This window comes from Trichophyton verrucosum (assembly GCF_000151505.1).
Source record: "Trichophyton verrucosum HKI 0517 chromosome Unknown contig00708_1.f1.exp, whole genome shotgun sequence".
In the NCBI taxonomy this organism is placed as follows: Eukaryota; Fungi; Ascomycota; class Eurotiomycetes; order Onygenales; family Arthrodermataceae; genus Trichophyton; species Trichophyton verrucosum.
Window position 1 is genome coordinate 1 of NW_003315269.1, and position 25,773 is coordinate 25,773.

Here is a 25,773-nt window from a genome sequence, read left to right on the forward strand (position 1 = left end):
CCCTCCCTCCCTCTCTCTATCTCTCTCTTTCTCTTCTCTGCTTCCATCTCCTTACCCACCAAAAAAGAAAAACAAAAAGCGCCGTCCTTTCGCTATTATTTGCTTGCTTTCTTCCGTTCGGTCGGACTTGGTTCGGTTTGGTTATCTGCTTGCTTTGCTCTACTTTTCTTTTTGCAACCTATCACATCATCATTATCATTTATCATATATACGGTGTTGGGTACTCTTTTTTTTCTGTTTTTCATATTCTACTTTCCTTTTTTGGCGTGGGCGGGCGGATTGCGTCGTCGTTCAGCGGCACCAGCAGCACATCAGCACTCACTCATCATCTCATGGGCTAGGCTATGGTTTACTTTCCAATACTCTACCTTGTTTCATGCATAATATCTATACCTTATCTCTACATGTCTGACCTTACCTTACCTTGGACCATAAGTCGCGTCCGCCGTCGTCATTCCGCATGTCGATGCTGCAGCTTCTCTCCTTGCCATCCCGTCTCCATCCCGTCTCGCCTCCACCAGACCAGGCGATATGCAAATCAATTATTGCAGCCTCAAATAGCACAACACAGCACTGCACAGCAATGCACAACACAAGGCATATCCGAGATGAGACGAATACAACAAACACCTACTTAATTGGGTCTGGTCTGGTCTGGTCTGGCCCGTCGTGCCATTCAAGTATATTCTTGTTCGATTGTTTCTCGCATTTTTACAAAAGAACAGCCCGTGCCTATTTCTTTTCTATCTATTTGCTTGGATCTATCTATCTATCTATCTCTATCAGGCTGGCTGGGTGGGTGGTTGGGTTGTTGGGTGGGCGGTTGGTGTGTTGGATTTTACTTACCTGGGCGGAAAATGCTGCTTGACTTTGACTATGTTGTTTCTTTTATCTAAACTGAACCGAACGGAACGGCTCTGAGCCGTCTTAGCTGCAGGGAGATCGGACCAGGTCGGGATGCATCTGATATGTTCGTTTCCTAGCTGACTCGACATCTTACCATTATTATGCTGTACATGAAAACAAAACACTTTTCTTACTTCTACATCCTCGACGTATAAATGCAGAGATATACGCACCGGCTAACAAGGCATGTCGATCCGTCGAGTCAGACTCGAGCCGTGCAGGACAAGGCCTGTCTCGAGGACCATGCATGTTCAGCTCTCGACTTCCTTGACATCCCTTACTTCCTCCCCGTACTCGTATCTTGCTACTGCTGCTGCTGCTGCAGGGATGTCGAGTTATGCTTCTTAGCTTTTGCTTCCCTCTCCTTCTGCATGGCTGGATGGCTGGATGGCTGGCTGGCCTGGCCGGGTAGGTATGGCATGGAATGGAATGCGAGTGTACTTATGTACTTCGAGGTACACGACAGTTGCATACACAGCATGCATGCACACATGCATTAAGCTAACTCGCTGCACAAGCCAGTTCGGTTCCAAACAGCCCTTGTCTGCCTGTCTCTGTCTCTGTCGGTCGCTGCGTGTGTCTCAATCCCCGGTCCCTGCTCTTGGATCTGCCTGTCTGCCTGTCTGCCTGTGATACGCCTCGGTCGGGTCTTGGGATGTGCGGTAGTCAGAGCAGGCTGGTTGGAAGTCGGGGTTTGGCATGCATGCAGGCAGCGGTAAAGGTGATGGAGGATGTGAGTTTGGCATCTCTGCATCTCTGCATGTATGCGGCATGGGTCAGGTCGACAGATATGGATGAGTTTTCCCGAGTTCATTCCGAGATATCTACAGAGCACCTCAGTTACTGCTTTGCTCATCGTGCTTATTTACTTACTGCCAGCGACGCGATCATCGGCCGGGTAGTTATGATATGTCAGTCAGCATATTGCCTGCATGTCGCCAGCAGCCTCTGCATCCATCCGTCCGTCCATCCTCGACATACATACATACATGCATACCTATCTATCGACAGGCAGGCAGGTAGGCAGCGAGCGAGTCAGTCTGTCCGAAGCCTCGAAGGAAAAAAAAAAAAAAAGGTAAAATAAGAGAGCTCCCCTGTCTGCACCGGCGCCGGCGCCTGCCCAGGCTACAGTACATCTTACATACTAACTAATGTGCGGTATGTGCGCGCAGTTAAATAATTCAATAACTCGAGTCGCCTCAGCCGGCCTAGCTTAACTAACTGCGCCTTGCCTGCTGGCCATGCACGGCCGTTGACTTTATTTAAAGGGTCGAAACATCGAGGGTTCTAGACTTGCGTCGCTAAAAAGGGCCGGGCCTGGCTTGGGGGGGCTGTTTGAGCGTTCTAGAGCTGGCTGGACTGGGGGGGGGGGGGCGCTTTTCAGCAGAGATCTAGATCGAGACTGCCCGATGGGCTGGCTGGATGGGCGGCTGGCGATGGAGATGAAGGGGCGGGACGGGACGCGGTGGAGTGGTAGGTAAGTAGGTAGGTAGGTAGTTAGCTGGCTAGTGGGATAATTTGGAGATGCTCTAGATCGAGATGTCTATTGTACTTTTTTGACGGGAAGAGAAGAGCAGCGGTTGTTCTGTCGTTTGGGCATAGATTTTGTGATGTTTTTGACGATGGATCTTGGATCTTGAGTCGACTTAAGCTTATCTAATACACTGGCTAGCGGGAGGTTTATCTTAGTTAAGTCCGAGCTATAGATGCGTCACGTGGTGGGATCTAGGCTGGGACTTAAAAGGTAGTGGACGCCTTTTTGCTTCCATGGAACCATCTCAGGGACAGACAACAAACGAATGGAACAACGACAATAATATTTGATAAACGCACGAGACATCAGTTGAGTCGACTAGCTAACATGTCTAATCGCAGGAACCGAGAGTCATATGTCCGACCTGGAACCGGTTGTTCTTGATACACCGACCAGAGCAGCAGTTGTCGTTGCGCCCGCAGTCAGCCAGCCTCCTACCGCACGACCTGGCAGGACCACGCTTCCCTTGCAATCCCAACGAGTACTTCGGCATACACTCATACTGCCGCCTCTTCGAGCTCCACTTGCACTTCTCCACGCCAAGCTTGCAGTCAAAGCAGTTGTCACCCGGCGCGGTGACTTCACGCTTGGCCGGCTCGGCAGGCGCAGGTGTAGGAGCGTCCTTGTTCTCGATACATTCGCCGGAGCCACAGGGTCCAGGGCCGCCTTTCCTACGACACTTATGGTCCTCGAAGTCGCAGTAAAAGGCGTCGTCGAAGCATACTCCCTCCGGACAGTCGACTTGCTGCACGTCTCGCTTGAGTTCGCTGGCTGGGTTGGCGAGCACGGCCGCAGTGAGGGAGAGGAAAGTAAGCAGTTTGGTAATCTGCATGGTGGGCGTTGACCTTTTCGTGTGCTTTGAGAGAGCAAAATTCGCTGGTATCAAGGTATGTGCGTGAGGGTTTTAAGAAGGGCTGGTGTCGATCGTCGGCGGTGAGTGAATTGATATATCTCGTCCTCGATCCATCAGCACGGCATCAAAGCAGGTATTTATATCTTGATACAATGTGTTGCGGACGGTGCAGTGGGTGCTTCTCCATTGAGCGTCGTTTGGGGGGCGGGGAGGAGGTTTGGAAGACAAAGAGATGTCGCTGTTTCTGTTTGCTCAGGTGGTGAGGAGATGATCGTCTTGAAACTTCGGCACGAAGGAAGTTCTGCTCCGCTGTTATGCGAGATGTAAGGTTGGATCGCGAGGTATGGGGTACGCTCGTTCAACACGGGCCTGCTAGTACCCGCGACTGGTCTCACAGACATCACCATAACTCCTCGTTATTGCTCTCTATGACAACAGGTTGCCGTGCTACTCTTATTCTCACCTCGATGTTATCATCTGAGACGCTGGTAACAGCCGTCGGTCTTCGTCGGACGTTCCATGAGAACCTACCGTCTATCCATGATAGATAAGTGACATACCAGCCATGAAAGAAAATACAACTTGCAGAAGCTGTATCATCACCTCTTTGTTTACTTCGTTTGCTATTTCACTCACTCGCCTCCTGCCGCTGTTTTATGTCGAGGATATAAGGTCCTCGATGCACCACACGCCCCCCTGACATCATCCCACAAACGCCTTCCACCTTGAAACCAAACCCATCTGCCGATCCCCGAGAGAACATCTCACTGTCTTCCCCATAAAAAATCTCCACAACAACCTCCGACAACTTGTTGTTACAACTTACATCACTCCACTCAACATCCAGGCAGACGTCATCGTTACCATGCAGCTCTACAAACTCGGCGCCGTCTTTCTCCTGTCTGCCATAGTCGTAGCGGCACCTTCACCTGACCCCAATGGCCTCTTCAAGAGAAAAGGATGTACGCTACCGGGACAGGACTGCATTACCGACAGCCAATGCTGTTTTCGACAAAAATGTATTAGCCACACGATCAAGACGAATGCTCCAAGATGCGGACCATGGATATTTACCTGGAAGAGCCACAAGCATGGCTAGGGGAGGCTGTCTGTAATTTGGTTTCCTGGGGATTTGAGCTTTGCCCATGTACCTTTGGCTTATCTCATGATCAAAGGCCTCAATTGAAACAGACAATGCGCCTCTCATAGATCCTTAAGTTGATTCTCGTCATTCTTTCCATGCACTACTATGTATAATTTGCTTAGTCACACTAATTTTACTAATTTTAAATGTTCACGTGCATTACAGCTTAATAAGCACATTTCTTGGACTAACTTTCTTCCGATTTCCCATTTTGGGCACAAGCAGGAACATGCGCTAGTCCTAGTTAAGGTTAGGGCAAGATGCTTTTATAGTTACGTAAGCCGCGGGAGTCATAAAAATATTGACTGGTAACTTTGTAGTTGATCGGTTTATTCACGGGACGTTCCATGCAAAGAGCTCCAGCAGTAAACGAGAAGCCATTGATTTCTCCCGGTTAACCAGCCTGTGCTCGGCCGTTCTCTAATACTACCTCTATACCACCGCATTGCCTTAATCCGCCTGAAAAACGCATACAGATTTGTCCCCGCCGTGAGTCAGTTCAACGGGACTACTCCCCCACCACCCACGATAACGATAACTACCACACCATGGCTCCGAAAGGATCGAAACAGCGAGGGGGAGGAGCGCCGAGGGGCAATAAGAAGCGCGGAGAGGGCACATCCAGACGCAGAGATCCCATGATAGACGAGAGACAGCAGCCATTCCAGGCGGTGGTACGTTGATCACCATCCCACGTATTCTTACGGAAGTGAGCAGATAACTAACTATTCCCCTTAGGTAATTACCGATATATTTGAAACGCGATTTGAACCGTTCACACTTGAGAAACCAAGGGTACGTCATAGCTGTATACTGCCTTTCTATGGCGCGGGGCTTACGGAAACTTTTGATACGAAATAGTGTCTTCTTCCTATCGCAAATACCCTCTTGATTGATTATACCCTTGAATTCCTGTCCAATGCCGGAATAGAGGAGGTATTGCTCTATGCCGGCGCACATGCAGATATGCTAGAAACTTATCTCAAGTACGCCATATCTACCCCCCGTTTAGTTGGCGAACTCTCCATATACTTATATATCTATGCAGTGGCTCGAAGTGGAAATCAGACATATCACCTTTTACAAAAGTGCGGCTCATCAGGACAGCAGCAACTACGTTCGGAGAAGTCATGCGCGATCTACATGAGAAACATCTAATGAACGGTGACTTTCTGCTAGTTAACGGCGATGTTATTGGGAATATCCCGCTCGAGCAGGCATTGATCGAGCACCGTGCTCGGCGAGAAACAAACCGAAATGCCATCATGACCATGATACTTCGAGAAGTCGGGGAGTCGAATAGGGTTCGCAAGAGTGCTGATGCGCCGTTGTTTGTCATTGATCCTACCAAGGATAGATGTTTGCATTACGAAGAGCTTCCGTACCATTCACACGACGGATACGATCTGCCGTCGAATCTCGAGATAGACCCGGAACTCCTCGACGCCCATTCTGAGATTGATGTTCGAAATGATCTGTATGATTGCCGTATCGACATATGTACCCCTGAAGTCCTGGGTCTGTGGGCGGATAGTTTCGACTATCAGTCTCCGCGCACCCATTTCCTCCACGGTGTGCTGAAGGACTACGAACTTAATGGAATGACTATACACACCCACATTTTGAAGGACCACTATGCGACTAGAGTTCAGAATCTACATGCATACGACCTTGTTAGTCGGGATGTTATATCTCGATGGACATTCCCTCTGTGTCCAGATACAAACCTCTTCCCTGGATATACATATACATTTAAGCGGAATTTCGTCTATCAGGAGCAAGGTGTTGTGCTGGCTAGATCCGCAACCATCCATAGCCGGACTGTCGTCGGTAAGGATACAACTATCGGAGAAGGGGCTGTCATCACCAACAGCGTCATCGGCCGGAGGTGCAAGATCGGCAACAATGTTGTCCTTGACGGTGCGTATATATGGGATGATGTGGTTGTGGGCGAAGCAACGGAGATACGCCATGCTATTGTGGCCAATGGTTCAGTCATCGGAGCCAAATGCCGAATCGAACCCGGTGCGTTGCTGTCATATAACGTCAAGATTTCAAGTGGAATATCGATACCTGAGAGCAAGAGCATTACCACATTCCAACGAGACCCTGACCGGAAGGTACCGAATGATGCCAAACTTGTTGGTAAGGATGGTGAAGGTTTCGAATTCGTTTATGAAGAGGATGAGGATGAAGAGGAGATTGACTTCATCCCTGGCTTAAGTGAGTTTATTCTCCTAGAGGATACACAATCAGTCGCATATTCGACTAACCCTACTCTACAGTGTACAATATGGCTGAGCTTTCGCTGTCCGATGCATCGATATCGACTCTCACGTCAGATAAGACCGAGGACGGCGATTTTGGCTTCCGCTCAAGATCAGACAGTGTCAGCACAACGACATCTGACGATGAGGGACGGGACCAGTTCCATCACGACGCCGTCTCTAGCGTCTTCGATGGACTTAAAGAAGGTCTTAGCGCTGAGGTGGTGCAGCTCGAGCTCGTTGGTCTACGCATGAGTGCCAATGCATCTGAACACCAAGTCCGTCGTGCTGTAGTCATGGCGTTTATGAAATATATCCAGCACGTCACGGAAGCAGGCACCGTCGGCCTAGCTGATTCCGTTCGAGAGCTGTTCAAAAAGTACAAGGACACAATCATGCGAATTGTCTTTGATCATGACACCGACGACAAGCCCGACCAGGTAGACTTGCTCCTGCTATTCCAGAAGGATCTCACGGAGCGGAACAAGGGAGGTAACATCTTGCTTTTCACGGCGAAGGAGCTTTATGACTTGGAGATAGTAGATGCCGAAGCCTTCTCGCAGTGGTGGGAAGATGAGAGGTCAACGGCCACGCCTGCGATGGAGAGCGTCCGGACACAGACCAAACCATTTATAGACTGGCTTGAAGCTGAATCTGATGACGACGATGACGATGACGATGACGATGAGGAGGAGGATGATGATGATGATGAAAGCGAGTCTTGATCCTTCTTCTACCAACTCTACATGAACTAGGCAGCTCTATTAATTAGACCATCTCGTCCTTCCATCAACGTGTTATATTGTCTGCTCCATAATTAACGTGCCAACAAGAGTAAACCTGATGCGGCTCTGCGGCTCGTCGTAGTTAACTAGTTAAGAGAGAAAAAAAAAAAAAAGAAAACTTTTTATTTCCACCTCAGAATCTCAAAGACCGCAGCCTGGCAGGAAACGGGCATCAGGTTGTGTCATCCTCTCAGCTAAGGACAAGGATACGGTTTCAGGCCTCCACAGCTTTCATCCCGTCCAACAAAAACGGCCTGGAAGGTGATTCATATCGTTCGCGGTGGCCTGGCGCTAGTCAGCCGTATATATACATGATAATAATAGCCTTGTTCTTTGCTGGTACCCCAGCTGCCGCTCTAACAAACTAACCTTCCACCAGCCGTCCACATCCACCACGAGATCTCCGTCACCCGCGCCAGTCATCCAGTCAGCCTGTCGGTCAGTCACCATTTTCACTTCTTCCTCTGCTGCCGGCCTCCTCGCCCGCTGCTCCTCTTCGCCCGTCTGCCTGCTGCTGCCTGATATCGGGCATGCGATAGTGAATATCTCAGGGGCTCGGTTTAGTTACTCACTCGTCTAAAATAGAGACATCCTTCGCCTCCCCCACTAGTTAGCTCTCTGCTGCGATACGAAGGTTAGTGACGTTGGTAGCAAATATTTATCAGTTCCCTTTGTCGCTACCAGGTGAGCTTCACTTTTTTCCCTGCAAGTGACAACCGAGTTGATAGCTGACAAAGGTGATACCTTACAGGAACCAAATTAACCGCCGGCTATATACCGAGATCGATCCTCTGGAGCTGTGCCTTGATCGCTCTTTCGCTGGGACGTTTGCTGTTACACTCAAGTCCCCGTGAAGTCGACTTCTGCTAGGCTGTGAAGCGACGGGAACATCTTCAACCATGGACTCAGACGATGACTTCATGACGGATGGATCGAGTGGACAGGAGTTTCTTGATACACAGGACAGCGACAACGAGAGCTTAGGCGGCGGTAAGTCGGCCCATCAATCAGGCTTGTTACCTGCATAGCTATCTTGGTTGTTTCATGGTATTGGTCAGATCGGATCTAACTGGACTGACTATAGATTTCGAAGAAGAACTCGGAGGTTCCTTCAACTACGAGAAAGATATCAAGCCTGTACGGCAGCCGTACGAGACCGATTCTACCGCCCTCAGTCCAAACGATATCACACGGGAACAGAATGTGCAGATTAATGAAGTCTCCTCTATACTCGGCTTGCCTGCGGAAAGCGCTGCTATCCTGCTTCGGTTCAGCAGATGGAATAGAGAGAAGCTGATAGAGTCATACATGGACCATCCCGAGAAGACTCTTGAAGACGCAGGCCTTGGACCGACCTTCTCGTCAAACCCAAAGACTGAAGTTATGCCTGGTTTCATGTGTGATATCTGTTGTGAAGACGGACCGGATCTTCAGACGTATGCAATGCGTTGCGGACATAGGTTCTGCGTGGACTGCTATAGCCACTACCTGGGGCAGAAGATCAAAGAAGAAGGTGAAGCTGCGAGAATAGAATGCCCCCAGGATCAGTGTCATCGGATCATTGATTCGAAGTCACTCGATTTACTTGTCGGCGAGGATGTGAGAGATCGGTAAGACACTCTGGGGTAAACGTTTTGAGCCTATACCTCGTTATTGACGATAGCGACTGTTACTCCCTTCTAGGTACCGAACTCTCCTGATACGTACATACGTTGATGATATGCCAAACCTGAAATGGTGTCCAGCTCCTAACTGCGAATTCGCCGTTCGTTGTGGTGTCAAGGAGCGAGATCTGGATCGTATCGTCCCAACGGTACACTGTGCTTGCTCGTTCGCTTTCTGTTTTGGATGTGACGTTGGCAACCACCAGCCATGCCCCTGTGCATTAGTCAAGAAATGGGTCAAAAAGTGCAAGGATGATTCGGAAACGGCAAACTGGATCTCAGCCAACACTAAAGAATGCCCCAAATGTCATTCCACGATCGAAAAGAACGGAGGCTGCAACCACATGACATGTAGAAAATGCAAGCATGAGTTCTGCTGGATGTGTCTCGGCCCCTGGTCCGAGCATGGAACTAGCTGGTACAACTGCAACAGATTTGAAGAAAAGGGCTCCTCTGATGCACGGGATACACAGACCCGCTCTCGACAGTCGCTTGAGCGGTATCTTCACTACTACAACCGCTTTGCTAACCATGAACAATCAGCCAAGCTTGACCGAGACCTGTTCTTAAAGACAGAGAAGATGATGGTAAATCTTCAGTCTCAATCCGGCCTTTCTTGGATCGAAGTACAGTTTCTTGACACCGCGTCACGTACACTCCAGGAGTGTCGACAGACGCTTAAGTGGACATATGCCTTTGCCTTCTACCTTGCGCGCAACAACTTGACTGAAATCTTTGAGGATAATCAGCGGGACCTTGAGATGGCCGTCGAGAACCTGAGCGAAATGTTCGAGAAGCCCATCTCCGAACTAGCAGGGTTGAAAGTTGATATTCTTGACAAGACCTCTTATTGCAATAAGCGACGAGTTATCCTTCTTTCCGATACAGCTGAAAATCTAAAAGCCGGTATGTTTACCTCCACCTTTACGATACTTCCAGAGATTCTGACCCCTGAATGCTGTTCAAGGTGAATGGTCTTTCATTGTAGATCTGAAATAATAAAAGAAAATACTCCCCCCCTGGTCGCTGGCACGCCCATGCTCCTGAACCTCCTATCTCCTTATACCCGGCATACGCTTGACCTTATTTTTAACTCATACGCTATGCCTAGCCATTCATTACGACTACTTGACCTTTCCTAGCGGCTTGCATTTCCCCTCTCCCGTTGTTTATTTTCCATTCTACATTGTTCTTGAAAAAAGATCCATTGTTCATGAATCACTTTCCTTACGAGCATGGTAAAATCCATTATTATGATCACTTGCATTGCCATCTTCCTGAGCAAACTATTTAACTCAATATTATAACCCAATTTAGATATCTATATCTGCACCCCTAGTTGGGATATACATACAACACGTCCCCTGTCATTTGAACCTTGTGGTTCAATCCCAAGTCTATCCATCAATTCCATGAACCCAAGGAAGATAGAACCGGAATAGATCCTGTCTAAACAGAAGAGCCTGCTATTTTTCTGTCAGCCATTATACTACTAATAATTAGAAAGCTCTTGCAACCGCTGGCATCTTTCAATACGAAGCCTTATCAATTGCCCATCTCTTGCCCTTTTTGTCAATTAGCCGAGGTAAACTAGCAGGAACTTTATTTCTCACGTGACACATTTCTTATCAGATCAAAAATATCCAAAACATCTTTGAGCCAAAGAATTCAGAGAAAAAGGAGAAAAAGAAAAGAAAGCGGAAAAGGTTGGGAAAGATCAGGTCAACTTGAGTCAGTCCTCGTTGAAATCAGCTCTGGGATTAAGTCAGGTCGAGCCAGGATGAAAGATAATGCACGAGATTGTACGGACACCCTCTATGAAACGTGGAAGACCGGCCATGGGCAAGGAGAGAGCTTCCATCGCTAGTTATCCTTGCAGAGCACAGAAGCCAGGAGGCGAAAAAAAAAAAAAAAGCACGGAACTTTCTTATCAGATTTTCACAGCACTCCACACGCACAAGGAGCAGAGTAGCGAAAATCGGCTGGGAGGGAAGGGCGTCAACGCAGCCAGCCGAGGAGCACAGGAGGGCGGAGCCGCGTATGGGACGGACACTTTTGTTCCTCCAATACCTAACCATGGGCCTAGAGGCCCCGTTGGTACCGCGCGCGCTCCTCCTGCACCTCTGTATCTCGGCCGTGTTTCTGGGGGAAGATCTGATAACTAATTGATTTTGGCGGTTTCCGGCACACCCGTTGCGCGCTCAGTACGTAAACTTGCTGGGATTAAGGGTGCATCAACATCAGAATACCAACCGGGGGGCCTGCCCTTTGGGAGAAGGATGGGGATAGCTGGCTCGTTAAATCCGTTGTCCGAGGTGGATAGTCGGAGCTTTCGTTCAAGCGCGCTCACTCCGGATCCGGTGCTAAATAGGCTGTTGTGCAGGTTGACATATTACTGCTCGAAGAGCAAGCTGTAGAGGGGCCTGCTGAGACGGAGAGTGCGCCAGAGCACTTCGTATCCGGCCATCGTAGAGGGGAGTCTTGGTTGTTGCTGTCGACCAAAAGGCCAGCCAGCGCTCTCCATCCATGTAATAAATAGAGCGGAGGTCCGCCTAGTCGATCGGAGAAAAAGAAAACTGTCAAATTTTTTTGGCTGAAAAGAATATCTTCGTTAGCGACGCCTGCTCTGATTCACTTCTTCACTTATTCAGACCATCGTCTCACCTGATACCTTTGCTCCAAGCGCTGCCTTGCTGGTCGTTCGGTTGTTGTTACGGAGCACTTGTTGGTTAACTAGGTAGTCTTGCACCTTTATCTTAGCAGGGAAAACTCTCTCCGTCACCACTCTATTTTTTCCCATCCTCCGACTTTTCAGCTCTCAATCCTCGACTTGGCTCCAGTAGTCTAAGGGACAGTCCGGTCGAAGAAATCCCTCGTCTTCAGTCTGAGGATTCACGAATCTTCGGGAATCCAGTCACCGTGAAGGTCACGGTTGAATCAGGCGGCTCCGGCTGCATCCACGAGCCTTTCATGGCTTCTACAGAGCATCATCCTGTTGCGGCTGAAGAATTTGAGTATGTCTTGACTCTCAGACGGTGTCGAACTGTTGCATTCAGCAGTATATTGATTCTCCTTGTGCTGGTGGCGGCAGTGAGGAGAGGGGACTGATTTTTGCTGACCGTTGGCTTCTTCATCTATAGCTATGAGGCACTCCCAGAGAACTACACCCTCGGCCATAATATGCTGGCAGGCGCCTTTGCTGGCATTGCAGTACGTCTTTTACTGCCTTCCGCATTGATATAGATGAGGCTATATACTGGTGCTAACTTGGACCGCTTGTACAGGAGCATTCGGTCATGTATCCGGTAGACTTGCTGAAGGTATGCTTCTCAAGACGGAGGAATTGATATTGGTCATTCATTTGCTTTACTTGGGCATAAAATACTGATTGAGCATGCTCTTGAACCGTTTAGACTCGAATGCAAGTCCTAAATCCCGGTGCGGGCGGACTTTACACTGGCCTCACACACGCCGTATCAACCATTTCACGTATCGAGGGTTGGAGGGCGCTATGGAAAGGAGTTTCTAGCGTTATTGTGGGAGCTGGTATGATTATTCCAGGATTTCACACTGCTACGAGCCGTTAGAAGTGCGACTTGGGCCGTATTTGCGAACGAGAAGCTGATATAAATTGCGCTGGCACAGGACCCGCTCACGCCGTATATTTTGGCACATACGAAGTCGTGAAAGAGCTTGCCGGCGGAAATGTCGGCTCAGGCCACCACCCACTTGCTGCAGGTCAGTCATTTACTCTCGCTATAGGCACTACTTGAAGGAGTATTAACTTTGTATTACTAGCTCTGAGTGGTGCTGCCGCAACTATCACAAGTGATGCGCTTATGAACCCATTCGATGGTATGTAAAAATACAAATGCGCCAAAATCCCAAACTTACCAGCTAATTTTTCTCTACAGTTATCAAGCAGCGCATGCAAGTTCACGGATCGACTCATAGAACCCTTGTCCAGTGCGCCAGGACAGTTTATCGAACCGAGGGTCTTCGCGCCTTCTATGTCTCCTACCCAACTACATTGTGCATGACTATTCCGTTCACGGCCGCCCAATTCATGGCATACGAATCGACGTCCAAGATAATGAACCCGACGAAACGATATGATCCCTTCACCCATTGTATCGCTGGTGGTCTGGCGGGTGCTGTTGCCGCCGCTGTTACGACTCCTCTAGATGTTATCAAGACTGTCCTACAAACAAGAGGTACAGCGCAGGATCCTGAGGCAAGAACCGCTAAGGGGTTGTTCAACGCTGCAAAACTCATAAAGAATCAGTATGGCTGGGCCGGATTCCTCCGTGGAATGCGCCCAAGAATAATTGCCACAATGCCTAGCACTGCTATTTGCTGGTATGTTTACACTAGTTCCCCCTCCTCTTGGTCTTGTCCAGCTACTCTACACATTGATAAATCGGGATACTAATCTTATATTACAGGACTTCTTACGAAATGGCCAAAGCATACTTCAAGCGGATAACTTCCGAAGAATCCCATTGATAGGTATGCTGAGCACGATGAACCCCATAATAAACCCTCTCACTGTGGTTGCAGTGATCGAACATATCGACTCCCATTTATCTTTTTACCTTTAATTTCGTTTTTTTGTCTTTTCACGCTGTCATCGTCGGCACGATCTACAGAAGGACGGAAAGGGTGGGATCCTAAAAAGTTTACCATGGGATGGTTTCTCTTCTCCGGATTAGACTTGTGTTGCTAGGTATCTGTTTAATGTTCCTTTTGTGTCTTCTGTTATATTAGTGTCGATGGCGTTGTTTGTCGTCTTTTTCAAAAGGGTATGGGATATCTCCCGCGATTGTCAGTTCATCTTTATAGGAAACTTTGGGAAAGATCTGTATCTTCATGGAAGGGATATTTTTATCTTGACCGTTTTAGCACTGCGCTCCTGACTTGGATGTTCATTTCGATATTGGTCCCTAGTTATTATCCCAGTTATTATCATGGTATTACCAATACATGTGCTGCTCTAAGACGGCATATAAATCTTGGATCGGAATGATGTTCTTTCTTTTATGTAAAGCTATTGAAGTTTTAGCGTGCTTCTTGTTTAATCTATCATAGGATTTCCCTGAGCCACATTTGAAACCCGATGGCTCCCAGAAGGTGGTTTATCTCGGATACTTGCATTGTATGACAACTCATGCATCATGCAGCAGCCTCAATATTCTCAAAGTTAAAGCTGGGTTGTCCAGGGACTGCGCTCTGTGCAACAGGAGACAACCCTTCTTTCCTAACCCCTTCGAGATTGGTTCCTGCGTTCCCACCCTCTTCAACGGCGATGATCTCAACTTCCTTGGCTCCCGTAACCTTCTTCAAGTTCCCAGTAATGTCATGGAGAACTTGTACCTCATCAAAGGGCATTTCTCGGCTGAAAACATCCTCCGGCTTCTCATTGCCTTGAATCAAACGTTTCTTCAGAGTTTGAACGTAGGGCATTGCTTTCTTCATCTCACCCAACTTGCCAACTTTGGCATTGAGTCCCTTATCATCAATAGTCAAGTTGACAGCGTCAAAGGCTTCACGGACAAGTTCAATGTACTTATCTTGCCATGCTGGGAACTTCCTGGAGACAAAGATGGTAATCTTCTTAGGGTTTCGGGGGTCAAATTTAACGTTCTTGCCCTTCGAGATTCTCTTTATGAAGGCTGCTTCCGAAGAAGTGATGTTCGAGGTTGTGGAACGGATATAGACAAGAGCTGCTGATAGGCCAGGGACAGGTTCGGGAACATCGGCAAAGCGAGCATTTTGGACAGAGTCCGTCTATTGTTGCGTTAGCCATATGTCTTCGTCAATGCTGGTAATATTGGCCAAATACCTTTTTGAGAACATCAAGCCACATATGTTCCGCCCAGTGAGGTGCAATTGGGCTTATCAAGAGAGCTTGCAGCTCGACATATCTAAGGATCAGGTCACGGTGCATGCCAATACCGGAAGCGGTGGTCACCTCACGGTAGAAGTCCTTTGCACTAGTGAAATCGTAAAGGGCAGACTTCAAAGCTAGTTTGAAATTGGTGCTAGACAGATGTGTTAGCATTTTCAAGTTGGCAATAGGTGCTTCAAACTTACTCGGCATAGTGCTTCCTTGCCTCTCTTGCAAGTGCGTTCATTTCATTATCAAATACTTTGTCCAAGAAGGCATCTGTAGGTCCGGTGCGGAGAGACTTGTCTGCAACAGTTTCCTCAATCCACTCTTTAAGAGTGTACATGCGGAGGATATTGCTGTTGGCCACAGTTTCATCAAAGTTTGCATCTTCAATGGCATCACCAGCATCCGCAAAAGCGATACGGGTGGCATCTGCACCGTACTTATCAACTGCATCCCTAAGGGTTAAGAAGTTTCCAGTGCTCTTGCTCATCTTTTCTCCGTTGAGAAGAAGATGTCCGTTGGCTCGGACACCTCGAGGCCAGTACTCTCGCGGGAATAGGGCAATGTGGACGTAGAGGAAGAATGTAAGATGATTTTGGATGAGGTCCTTCCCTGAAATTCGAACGTCTAGTGGGTACCAATATTCAAATTCCCGCCTTAGAGTCAAAAGGGATTCCTTGCTGATTCCACTCTTCTGGACTAGATCATCGTCAAGTTCACGTCTGGCGAAGATATAATCCCAAACGTCATTGGTGATTTGCTCGGGCTTGATGCCAAGCTTGCCAGGCTCCTTTCCATATCGGTCTGCGTGGAGAAGGTGAGAGATGGTGTAATAGCACTGGTATATAGTACTGTCACTCAAACTCTCAACGAGGAACTGGGGGTCCCAGGGTAGTTTGGATCCCAAACCGTAAGTTCTAGCACAAGCCCAGCGGTTGAGCCAGTCGAGATTCTTTTCGAAACCATGTCGTGTTTCTTCGGAGTAGGTATTCAAATCATCTGTCACATACTTGAGTGTGGTGCTTTGCCATTCAGGGTCGTTTTCACCATAATTGAGGAACCATTGGCCAAGATATGCAACAACACAGTCATCGCCACTTCTACTTGTGACTTTACCCATAGGGTCAGCGAATGGGAAGGCGTCACCACTCTTAATGAGAGAATTGCGAACCTTCTCTTTAGCGGTTTGAACTGGCTCCCCCTTGAATTCACCAACAAGCATTTTGCCTTTGTAGAAACCTTCAGTATATGCTAGATCCTTGGCTTGAGCAAGCTGGACGGTGTCCTTTGGCGAGTTTATCTTCAGCTGCTTCACTAGAGCTGGAGCTGTGAGATTGCCATAAGTTGGTGTTTCGATAAGTGGGTGGATTTCAAGTTCCGCCCACTCCTTCTGAATGCCGTAGTAGTCGGCTTTCTTTGCGAGGTCCGAAATGGTTGCAAAGTCATCAGGACTGTCGGATGGCACACAGCTAACAACACCAGTTCCCTTGTTAGCAGACACAGTTTCCATGGGAAGAATTCTGACACCCTCTGTGTGGAATGAAAGTGGAGCATCGACAAGAGTGCCAATGAGTGCAGAACCAGGGGCTTCAACAACTGGAGGAAGTTCATCCTGGGATTTGGGAAGGTTGTTAACATCGAAAAAGATACCCTGGAACGCCATGTTCCAAGCTGCTCTCTTTGTAACAACGTAGTATTCTTTCTCCTTAACCTTGAAAATGCCATATGATATGGCAGGGCCCACGAAACAGCAAGTCTGTCCATACATGGTCTCGGGCCGCAATGTTGCAGGAACAAAATAAACATTGGCATCCTCTTCAATTTTTCTCTGGACGATCTCCTTTGCCTTTGGAGACCACTCCTTGACCCTAAGTTTCATTGCAGTGTATTCCTGGGGCCCAACACCCTCTCCATCAAGTCTGTCATGGTCCATGCAAGGTTGTCCATCCTTTGGTGAATATATTGTGTACCGACTCCCGTAGAGAATCTTGCCCATTTCATGCAAACGGATCATCTGCCAACGAACAAAGGAATCAAAGTAGGGATTGACATCAGTTGTTACCATCTGCCTTCTCCAGTCTACTCTTGCGCCCATGCTGTCAAGATCTCTAATCCAGAGGGGTGGAAAGTGCTGAAGCCAATGCTCTGGATCCGCAAATTTGTGAACTTCCTCAAGGGGTATGCCAAGAGCCATCATAATTTGGAATTGGTATTTCAGCTTAACTGCTTTGCTGGCGGCTTTGCTCTTTTTACCAGAGAACTTCGACAGATCCTCTTTAGCAATCTCCTGAGTTGGAGCAGGGGTAGCATCAACTTCCTCCTCCTCCTTATAATTCTCAAAATATTTGCCAAATTTTTTTATGTCGTCCACCAGCTTGTCCGCACACGCGCGAATAGGCATACCAGTACAATGGAATCCGAGGGGAAACAAAGCCCGTTTTCCTTCCAATCGTGCAACTCCGGTCATGAATTCAATCTTGCTCGCCGTGAAGCTGTGTCCGGCATGGGGAGTTCCATTCATATAGGGGAAAGCCATGGTTCCAAAGAACTTTGGGTACTTCTCGTGCAGCTCGGCCGATGTCATGCTTTGCGCGGGGATTTCTGAGAGAGATGGAGCATCCACCTCGAAGACCTTTTTCTCCTTCCATACTGCCTGGTATTTCTTCTCCAGAGCAATGAGCGTATCTCTTTTCTCTGTCTATGATACTGATCAATACCCATAGTCAACCATTGGATGAAGCGGGGGATTGCAGGGGTCTAATAGCACTCACATTCTCGAGTTTCAAAGTGTTTTTGGAGCTGTCAAGCGCGACAGCGGCAGCCGCAGAGACAGAGGCGGCCATGCTGGCGAAGATATAGAGATACCTTCAATTTCAGCTTCTCAATCTTGGACTTCTTCTCCTCTATCGAAATTTACACGATGATTATACGTGGGGGTTTTCTTATCAAGATGATGACTCAGAAAATCTGGGAGTCACGTGGAGATTTTCCATATCGGTATCGGTGTTTATTTCTTCCGAAATCCCAAAATTCTCGAGGTCCTGTCGATGTCGAAGCTGGAATAATTGAACGATACCAAAGCAAAGCGAGGCAGGAAGCCAGCGTTGTTTTCGTTCACCTTCTTGTTAATTGTTATTTGTTTGAGATTATACTCTAATTGCTGTTGCGGGAAAATTCCCGGTTCAATCTATCACAATGGTTTCAATTCTTCGGAGGATGAGGGCCTTGAAAGCTGTAGGTCCCTTTTTAAGTCTTGACATTCAAGTTTTCAATTATATGCTGACTTTGACGCTATCCTTCTAGAGGGTATGTGGATCTTCTTTAGTTGATATTATATGAATTGAGAAGGATTTCTAGCGGTATAGTTGCGATTGAAGCTAATCTCTAACTGTTATGACGGATAGCTTCTTCATATCAGAGTCGGTCTTGGAGCTGCAATTCTACCCGCTCAATCGGCCAATGGAACTTCGACCATACCCCAAGTCACTCGCCTCCATCTTACATATTACAAGAACATGCATGAGGGCCATCACGGAGCCCGAAGATTCTGGCGCTTATGTCTGCCCCGATTAAAATACTACAACCCTGGCGTGGGGATGACCGTTAAACAACTAGATGACGAAGCTGGACCTGCAATATTATCCATATACTCGGCCAAACCTGCTGATGGATCGGCTGCGGCAACAACGGGGACTCTCGATAGCTATGCTCCGCCCCCGACAGAGTCGGAGATAGTCAAGGCCATCGATGTGAAAGGCAAGGACGTTGAACAAATATGGGCAGCCTTTAAAGCAGCAACTAAGGCCGAGAATGTGCCGGTAGCAGAAGAAGATAAGAAGGAGATGGAATTACAAGAGCAATTGAACGCCCAGAGTGAAATCGATCGACAGCGAGTGGCCATGGTTCGCAAGGCGAAAAAGGACCAGGAAGCCATGTTGGAGGCTGCAAAGGCAGCAGTTGCCAAACAGAGGGAGGAATAATGATTTACATGAGCCCCGATTTTCCTTCCTATTCCCTTTTTATTCTGTAATTTACCTATTGACTTACTCCTTTTCACTGTTTATTCGCTTAAGCACCCTGGAGGAGGGAGGCTGCTTAGTGTTAGCATGGGGTGATCGATGCTGGTAAGGAGTTAGTTGGTTTTCCTTCTTGGTCTGTATATTAGAAACTAGGCATATTGGATTGCCTTGATAGAAACGCATTACTCAGACACCGGGCCCGTTTTGACAATAACGTACAAGTGTTTCCCGAGGAAATTGTATTAGCAAAATAAAATACATTAATCTTCAGAATAAGGGAAATGAAAGAAAACAAGTGAAGAAACCTAGTATCCGGCCGCAACGTCGCAAAAGCGCAACCAAAGAAGACAGCAAAACTCAATGCAATGTACAGTACATATACCTGGCCCAAGGTATATGAGATGGAGAGAAAGGGCATGCAATATGAACGGTAGCTGAACGGAGATGGGTAAATGCATGCTGAGATATAATGGCACCAAATATCAAAGGTAGGTATTCTCAATGCTGACTATTTCATTAATAAGTTCATGGCATGTGTGGTAGTTAGGAGGTACTAGTTAGGGTTATTAGGAGCGGTCAGGGGTATAATTGGTTTCACCTAGCATTGTTTCACCAGCGGGAACTACCGGGGCCGTGGGGGTAGCAGCAGGAGCTAAGGTTTGGGACGACGGCGCAGCAGATGCTGCGGCCTGCTGTGCTGCTCTATTTGAACTTGCAGACTGTAACCTCTGATCTAAAGCCTTGAGTGCGAGTGCCCTCCGTCGTTCAGCTTCTTCCCTCTTCCCAGATCTAGGTGTTCCACGGACGTTATTATTCAACAAACTCGGAAGACCAGCTTCTCCACGCGCCAATACCTGCTCATTCCCAGAAGCGACGTCTTCTGCTGAGAATGGGGTGCAGATACGGACGGCCACTAGAATAGCGAATATTCGCTCAGCAATGAAGTTGATAGGTGGCTGTATGGCATCTGGGAAAAAACATGCAAAGGCAAATGTGTCACTGGCATCACCTTTGATTCCCCGGCCACTGGTGGAGGTACCCGAGAGATCAGGCTGGTATTTGAAGAACCGCAGGAATGTCCAACTGATGAGCAGTCCAAGCCAACTGAGATGGAATGCAACGTCTGTTCCGAGAAAGAGTGCACCAATAAAGTTGAGAAGGAGAAATATAGCCGGGAAATGTTTCACTCGTATCTTTACGAGGCCTCGGAGAATGGTAACTGTATGCTCGGGGACTAGCTGCTTGAAGGCCACCAGGAATGAGGACTGCACAGCAATTCCACCACCGATTCCTTTCATGCTAAAAGAAGGCCAGGAAGTTAGCGTATTGTAGAACACTGTTATTAGAGGAAGACTCGAAAGACCCAAGAAAAAGTACATACGCAATCTCAGGCTTGCCGCGGATCGCAGCCGTGGTCAAGTAGAGCAACACCATGGACAAATTGGAGGCCAAGGCAAGCACTAGAATGAATTTCCCAAACTCCCTCGAGCCCCAGGCCCGTTCCAAATATTTCCCTCCGTAAAACATTGTAGCTCCATTAATCAACAGAGTGACAATATTCTGTTCCACAAAGGTTGCGCATATAAGTGTCCATGGATAAAAGAGGATCTTCGACGGAATGGCGAGGAGGTATGGCACCGCAGAAAACGAGGACGATGATTCACCAACAACATAATGCTTGTATCTTGTCGCCGTATGCAAAATGAAGAGCACCGCTATGCTTGTGAGAATTGCGCGGGTGACGGGGGGGATGTTGATTCGAAGCATGGTGGTCATAGCAGGAGCCGGCCGTCTATGGAGCAGAGTAGCGGGTGTGATGGCCTGCTCGCGGCGTACGGCATGAGAATGGACAGCCTGATCACCTCGTCCCGTCGTATCCTCTCTCCCACTCTCGTCTTCGTCGTCGTCGTCTTCGTCGTCTACTTCGCTTGTCCGTCGGCTGCTTCGCATTCGTCAAAAAAAAGGAACATTTCATAAACACGCTTTTTTTTTGGGGGGACCTTTATGTCAGTCACGTGGTGCATAAATCCGCCAGTGCCTAATCTGGACATTTCAACCTCGACCTTTTTCTTTTTCTTCGACTTCAACCGCAATTTCACTCTTCGCCTTCTTCGCCTTCTTCAACCTCTCCAAAGCCTCTTCGCTCTCGCGCCTCGCCTCGCACGCCAGACCTCTGCGCCCTCTACAGCTGCCTGCACACCGTGATTCCAGGGGGATAAGACGTTTCTGAGCTCCGTTGTCCCTGGCGCTTATCTAAGCAGGGGCATTAAGCCGCCACTGCTGCGCCAAGCCGCGCTCAAACTGCGAACTGCCGCTGTATTTCTCCAACTCGAACCTCCCAGCGCAGTCGCAGCGCATGATCATATTCTCCGACTCTTAAGACAACTCATCTCACCCGTCCTGAGGCGCCTCAGAACCTGCAGCCTCTTTCTTCCCGACAAGATCCCGAGTGTGCGCACGTCGGCCAGACCAGCTGGTAGGGCCCGAAAGCTCCACACCAAAGGAAAAACCACTGCGCAACCTTGAGGCCCAGCAAGCAGCTTCGTGATCAACCCTCCACAAATCAGCATTTGTGAATGGTTGAATCCTTGCCTCTCCGCGTTGGCATCGAAACTTGTCCCTATTTTACTTCCTGCTGCAAACATTTCCGTCTTTAGGACCAGCAAAAACCTTGCTTCCGCAACGCTTCTTCTGGCTGCCGCCCTTTTGACCGCGCCCACCACTCTTTCTTGTCCCAGACAGACAGACAGCTCGACAACGAAGTCCAGCCTACTTCACCAGCCTGAGCGACAGCTTCCCCGGTTTCTTGTAGGGATTGGAAGGACCTCCTCGACTTGACCATTCGGAGTATCCCGCTCTTCTTAGCGGCGGCAGTTTTTCGCATTCCCTGCTTGCATCTTCACTCGCCCAGTTCCGCCTTATTTTTTTTTTTTTTTCTTTTATTTCAGCATTTTTTGCGCCCCAAGCTTCTCCATTTTGTGATATGGTCAATATCCATAATTACCTGGAATATCTGAACATTGACCTCACCGTGGTATATGAAAAATCGCCATGGCAGGTGGCGCGCTCACTTCTCACCATGTAAATTATTTAATATGGAGGTTAGTACATCTTTCTTTGGTTGCTTCACTCTTTTGTTCTCTTCGGCGCGACGCTGCGTCCAACTCCGCGTGTAAAAAACGATGACAGTTTGCATTGCTGACAGTCTTGATATTCGATAGATATTTGCAAGAATCAGGTTTGTTGAAACATGAAATTGACGTGTCAGTGGATGTTTGCGGCTAAGCTAAACCCTCATTCTAGGCCATGGAGAAGCAGCTGTCATGCTCCAGCGGGCGTGGAATCCTAATCCACAAAACCTGCCATTTGCACCCTACATACAGTCACACGCACTTGTATCATTAGTACAGAAGGGCCTTCAATATCATGACCTTGAACGATCGGTAGACCAGGTAAGTCTATCCCCAGTGTGGCACAGCTAGCGGTGGCGACCTTCAAGTACTCACATGTATACCAAGAATGGAAATATAATACCCGAAGTACCAACGTCTTTTTTTGGGCCCCTTTTGGACAAACCCAGTTCGCCTCGGACAGCAGATAAACAAAGCATGGCAAATGGGACTGTTGGCGAAGAAGCTTCCACTCCACCGTCGCCAAAGGCTTCTTCTCGCAAACCCGGACAAGAAGCTGCAGCCAATGGACACATTCAAGGTGATCAAACTTCCAGCAAAGCTGGTGATGGAGCCGATCATGAAGATGGCGATACGGCAATGACATCTGATGCGCCTGTCGCAGCTGACAAGCAACAGCCCGAGGAAGCGCATTCTAAGATCCCGAAATCGCCGTCTCGGCCATCATCACCCGCAGTTGAACCGGTGGTCGACGCCGACGGGGACATCGGGATGTCCGCACCACCAACTCCTGTTTACACGCTCACAAACGGACAAAGTGTTGGAGTTCAGATTGCACCTCCAAAGGCCATCGATTTAACAACGGACACTATTCTGTTAGATATTGGTGCCAAAAATCATGTCATGAAGACAGCTTGGCGGCCCGGTGATTCACTTTTGGTTGGAGCCAGTGCAGAGTCATACTGCGGGCTTTGGAAACTAACAGGACAACGCTCGTCGACTACACCGGGGCATGAAGTACTGACCAGCACAGCAAACGTCACCGCCATGGAGTGGGAGCCGACAGGCAAAACATTAGCTGTTGCGACATACTCCGATTTTGAGGGCACTGTTGTTCTTTACGGTCCACAGGGAAAGATGATAAAGACCTTGCCTTGTATGCCTGGCTTAATATCTGGACTTAGATGGTCTGGAAACAGAGATCGTATTATCTTCACGGTATCCGATGGCAGTCAGTCTAAGCTGCTACTGTGGGATAAGGAGATATCAACCACCGAGTACATCAACAGCCAGCTTATTGATGGTGCTATATATGAAGTTCTGTGGGTAGAAGATGAAGAGGTATATGCCTGTGGAGATGGAGCTGTGTACCAATTCCGCGTCACGAATGAGATTGAACTATCCGAAACCTTCCGTTGGGAGGAATACCCTCAGGAACCATGGACGCTGATCAAGTCGATACAGTGGAAGGAATCGAGCGTGGTTGCCACAGTATCGACATCTGCTACGACGTCTAATATCTGGATACCTAGTCATGACATAAAAGTTGAATCTGCACACCATGGAATAATCACATCTCTAGAGTTCAGGCCGCTACCAAAGCCTCACTCCAGTCCTCAAACCCTAGCCAACGGAACTGGAAAGGACCCTGCACTAATTTTGGCTACTTCTTCCATGGACGAGACACTTAAGATTTGGAGCATTGATTGCACTTCGAGAACTGCGAGTTGTGTCCATCGGCTTTTCCTCGGCTCGTCATTACCAGCACTATCATCCGCTTTCTCCCCGGATGGTTACGCAATCGCAGCTGCCAGTCAGGATAAGTTATTCATTTGGAATGCAGAACGGGGAGGTACACCGATGGCAAGCTGGCCTATTCCCAAGGATGGGACTAAGGATGAAACCAACTCGGATGAAGGCAATGGCACTGTTAACGGGATCCAATCGGCCCTTGACCGTCCGCTCTCATGGGATAGTGACGGAAAGAAGTTGGCTCTTGGTTTCGGAAACACGGTATGCACTAACTCTATCACCCTTCCATATCTTATATCCTGCTAACAGTCAAGGTGCAGATTGCAATTATTAACCTTCAACGATAATGGCAACTTTTTTTCGTTTTATACACAGGAACCCCCAGAACCTTGATATATACATTGATGTCCCGTCAACTCCGTTTTACCCTCCCTCCATTATCCGTCGACCTCTAATAGACGAGAATTAATAATACAATTTTTGTATACAAAAAGGAGGGGAAGAGAGCGAAAGAGAGAGAGAGAGAGATAGGGCTGAGAGAGGTGTAGATATCACTACCAGCACTAGCTCGTTGAGCGAGCCCGAAAACCGTCAGTTGCATCGTTCCACCCTCGCATCCAGGCGCCTAGCCCGTCTATCAGGCCATCTCTCTGCTCTTGGAGCTTGTCCAGCTGCTCAAAATACTTTGAGCTCTTTCCTCGTGGTTTAGCTGGCCTTTTTAACACTGGATCTAAATGGCTGTCGCTATCATTTTGGCTCTTCCAATTACTTAACCAGGAGTCGAGTCCAGAGACAGTGCCACGCATACACTCCAGCTCGATGGTGGCGTTGAACACCTCCTCCTGGCTGAAATTATCGTCAGCTTGAAATTTAGGAGGAAGGAGACGGGAAGATAATAATAAGGGCGGACAAGAGAGCATTGATTTGGACATACAGCAACTTCACTTCATCTTCTAGCTCCGAGACCCGTGCTGAGAACTCCTTGCACCTGATTTGGTACTTTTCGTGAATCTGGCGCTGTTCGGCTCTCCGCTGTCGAAAGTTCTCATTCGCTTTTGTCAGACGGTCCAGCACTAACAAAAGTTCACGGTCATATTGAAGAGCTTCTTCCCTCCTATCTTCCGGATGCGTGGCTTCGTGATGGTCTTCAGCAATGTCTCCTCGTGGATCCACCCTATCCGAGAATTCATATTTCGTGTCATCATACCTCCGTGTGGGCGCAGTCAACACCTTCTCCAGCGCCGAGCAAGAGTCGCGAAAGACAGTGGCATCGCCTAGCGAAAGCACCGTCTTGGAAGGGAGCTGCGAGCTAAGATCCAGGAGGAGCCGCAGCTGCTCTCGTATCTCATCAACATTCAACTCCGACCCCTGTTCGATACACCCTGGTCCCTCCTTTACGCTGCCAGCCTTCGACAACATTAATATTGGCAAAAAGAGAAGGAGATTGAGAGAAGAGAGAATAAAAGCGTTGGCTTTAGATTACCCCCCCGTCTTGCATATGTAATTTTTTCCTTCTTTTGCTTTATGCCTTTCTTGTTGATCTGTTCACTTCACGGCCTGGTGAGAGTTTGACTTTCAACCGTTTTTCTGTCGTGTAAAACCCAACGGCCAATGAGATAACTAGTTATAATCCAATAATATGTTTCTGATATGCATCCAGCAACGAAAAGCTCCAAGATCGGACGATGCCACCCTGTAGTTAAGTTCTGTACGAGGCAGGTTTCTCGCTCGGTGAGTGGCCGCCGTTCGGGTGTATTTATAGCTCTGGGCTCCCTGCGAGGGCTGGTCCCGCTAGTCAGCTAAGTTAGTTAGTCAGTGACCGGCG

General features: G+C 48.3%; 8 protein-coding genes across 8 annotated transcripts; 5 read left to right on the forward strand and 3 right to left on the reverse strand.

The window, feature by feature from the left end:
- Nucleotides 1–4,985: 4,985 nt before the first annotated feature.
- Nucleotides 4,986–7,429, forward strand: TRV_06469 (uncharacterized protein; the record flags this gene model as incomplete). Its single annotated transcript, XM_003019444.1, has 4 exons — nucleotides 4,986–5,111; nucleotides 5,299–5,423; nucleotides 5,486–6,660; nucleotides 6,723–7,429. The coding sequence occupies 4 exons, from the start codon at nucleotides 4,986–4,988 to the stop codon at nucleotides 7,427–7,429; spliced, it is 2,133 nt and encodes a 710-aa protein (XP_003019490.1).
- Nucleotides 7,430–8,388: 959 nt separating this feature from the next.
- On the forward strand, nucleotides 8,389–10,124 carry TRV_06470 (IBR finger domain protein; the record flags this gene model as incomplete). Its single annotated transcript, XM_003019445.1, has 3 exons — nucleotides 8,389–8,479; nucleotides 8,574–9,099; nucleotides 9,173–10,124. 3 exons carry the CDS (start codon nucleotides 8,389–8,391, stop codon nucleotides 10,122–10,124), a joined length of 1,569 nt encoding a protein of 522 aa, XP_003019491.1.
- Nucleotides 10,125–13,189: 3,065 nt separating this feature from the next.
- Nucleotides 13,190–13,659, forward strand: TRV_06471 (uncharacterized protein; the record flags this gene model as incomplete). The annotated part of the gene is made up of 2 exons (XM_003019446.1): nucleotides 13,190–13,512; nucleotides 13,599–13,659. 2 exons carry the CDS (start codon nucleotides 13,190–13,192, stop codon nucleotides 13,657–13,659), a joined length of 384 nt encoding a protein of 127 aa, XP_003019492.1.
- Nucleotides 13,660–14,325: 666 nt separating this feature from the next.
- Nucleotides 14,326–17,889, reverse strand: TRV_06472 (uncharacterized protein; the record flags this gene model as incomplete). Its single annotated transcript, XM_003019447.1, has 4 exons — nucleotides 14,326–14,940; nucleotides 14,996–15,194; nucleotides 15,247–17,744; nucleotides 17,818–17,889. 4 exons carry the CDS (start codon nucleotides 17,887–17,889, stop codon nucleotides 14,326–14,328), a joined length of 3,384 nt encoding a protein of 1,127 aa, XP_003019493.1.
- A 753-nt stretch (nucleotides 17,890–18,642) lies between these two features.
- Nucleotides 18,643–19,026, forward strand: TRV_06473 (50S ribosomal protein Mrp49; the record flags this gene model as incomplete). Its single annotated transcript, XM_003019448.1, has 1 exon — nucleotides 18,643–19,026. The coding sequence occupies one exon, from the start codon at nucleotides 18,643–18,645 to the stop codon at nucleotides 19,024–19,026; it is 384 nt and encodes a 127-aa protein (XP_003019494.1).
- Nucleotides 19,027–19,631: 605 nt separating this feature from the next.
- On the reverse strand, nucleotides 19,632–21,015 carry TRV_06474 (uncharacterized protein; the record flags this gene model as incomplete). Its single annotated transcript, XM_003019449.1, has 2 exons — nucleotides 19,632–20,364; nucleotides 20,447–21,015. 2 exons carry the CDS (start codon nucleotides 21,013–21,015, stop codon nucleotides 19,632–19,634), a joined length of 1,302 nt encoding a protein of 433 aa, XP_003019495.1.
- Nucleotides 21,016–22,673: 1,658 nt separating this feature from the next.
- Nucleotides 22,674–24,254, forward strand: TRV_06475 (WD repeat protein; the record flags this gene model as incomplete). The annotated part of the gene is made up of 1 exon (XM_003019450.1): nucleotides 22,674–24,254. One exon carries the CDS (start codon nucleotides 22,674–22,676, stop codon nucleotides 24,252–24,254), a length of 1,581 nt encoding a protein of 526 aa, XP_003019496.1.
- Nucleotides 24,255–24,511: 257 nt separating this feature from the next.
- Nucleotides 24,512–25,367, reverse strand: TRV_06476 (uncharacterized protein; the record flags this gene model as incomplete). The annotated part of the gene is made up of 2 exons (XM_003019451.1): nucleotides 24,512–24,794; nucleotides 24,883–25,367. The coding sequence occupies 2 exons, from the start codon at nucleotides 25,365–25,367 to the stop codon at nucleotides 24,512–24,514; spliced, it is 768 nt and encodes a 255-aa protein (XP_003019497.1).
- Between the last annotated feature and the right edge of the window lie 406 nt (nucleotides 25,368–25,773).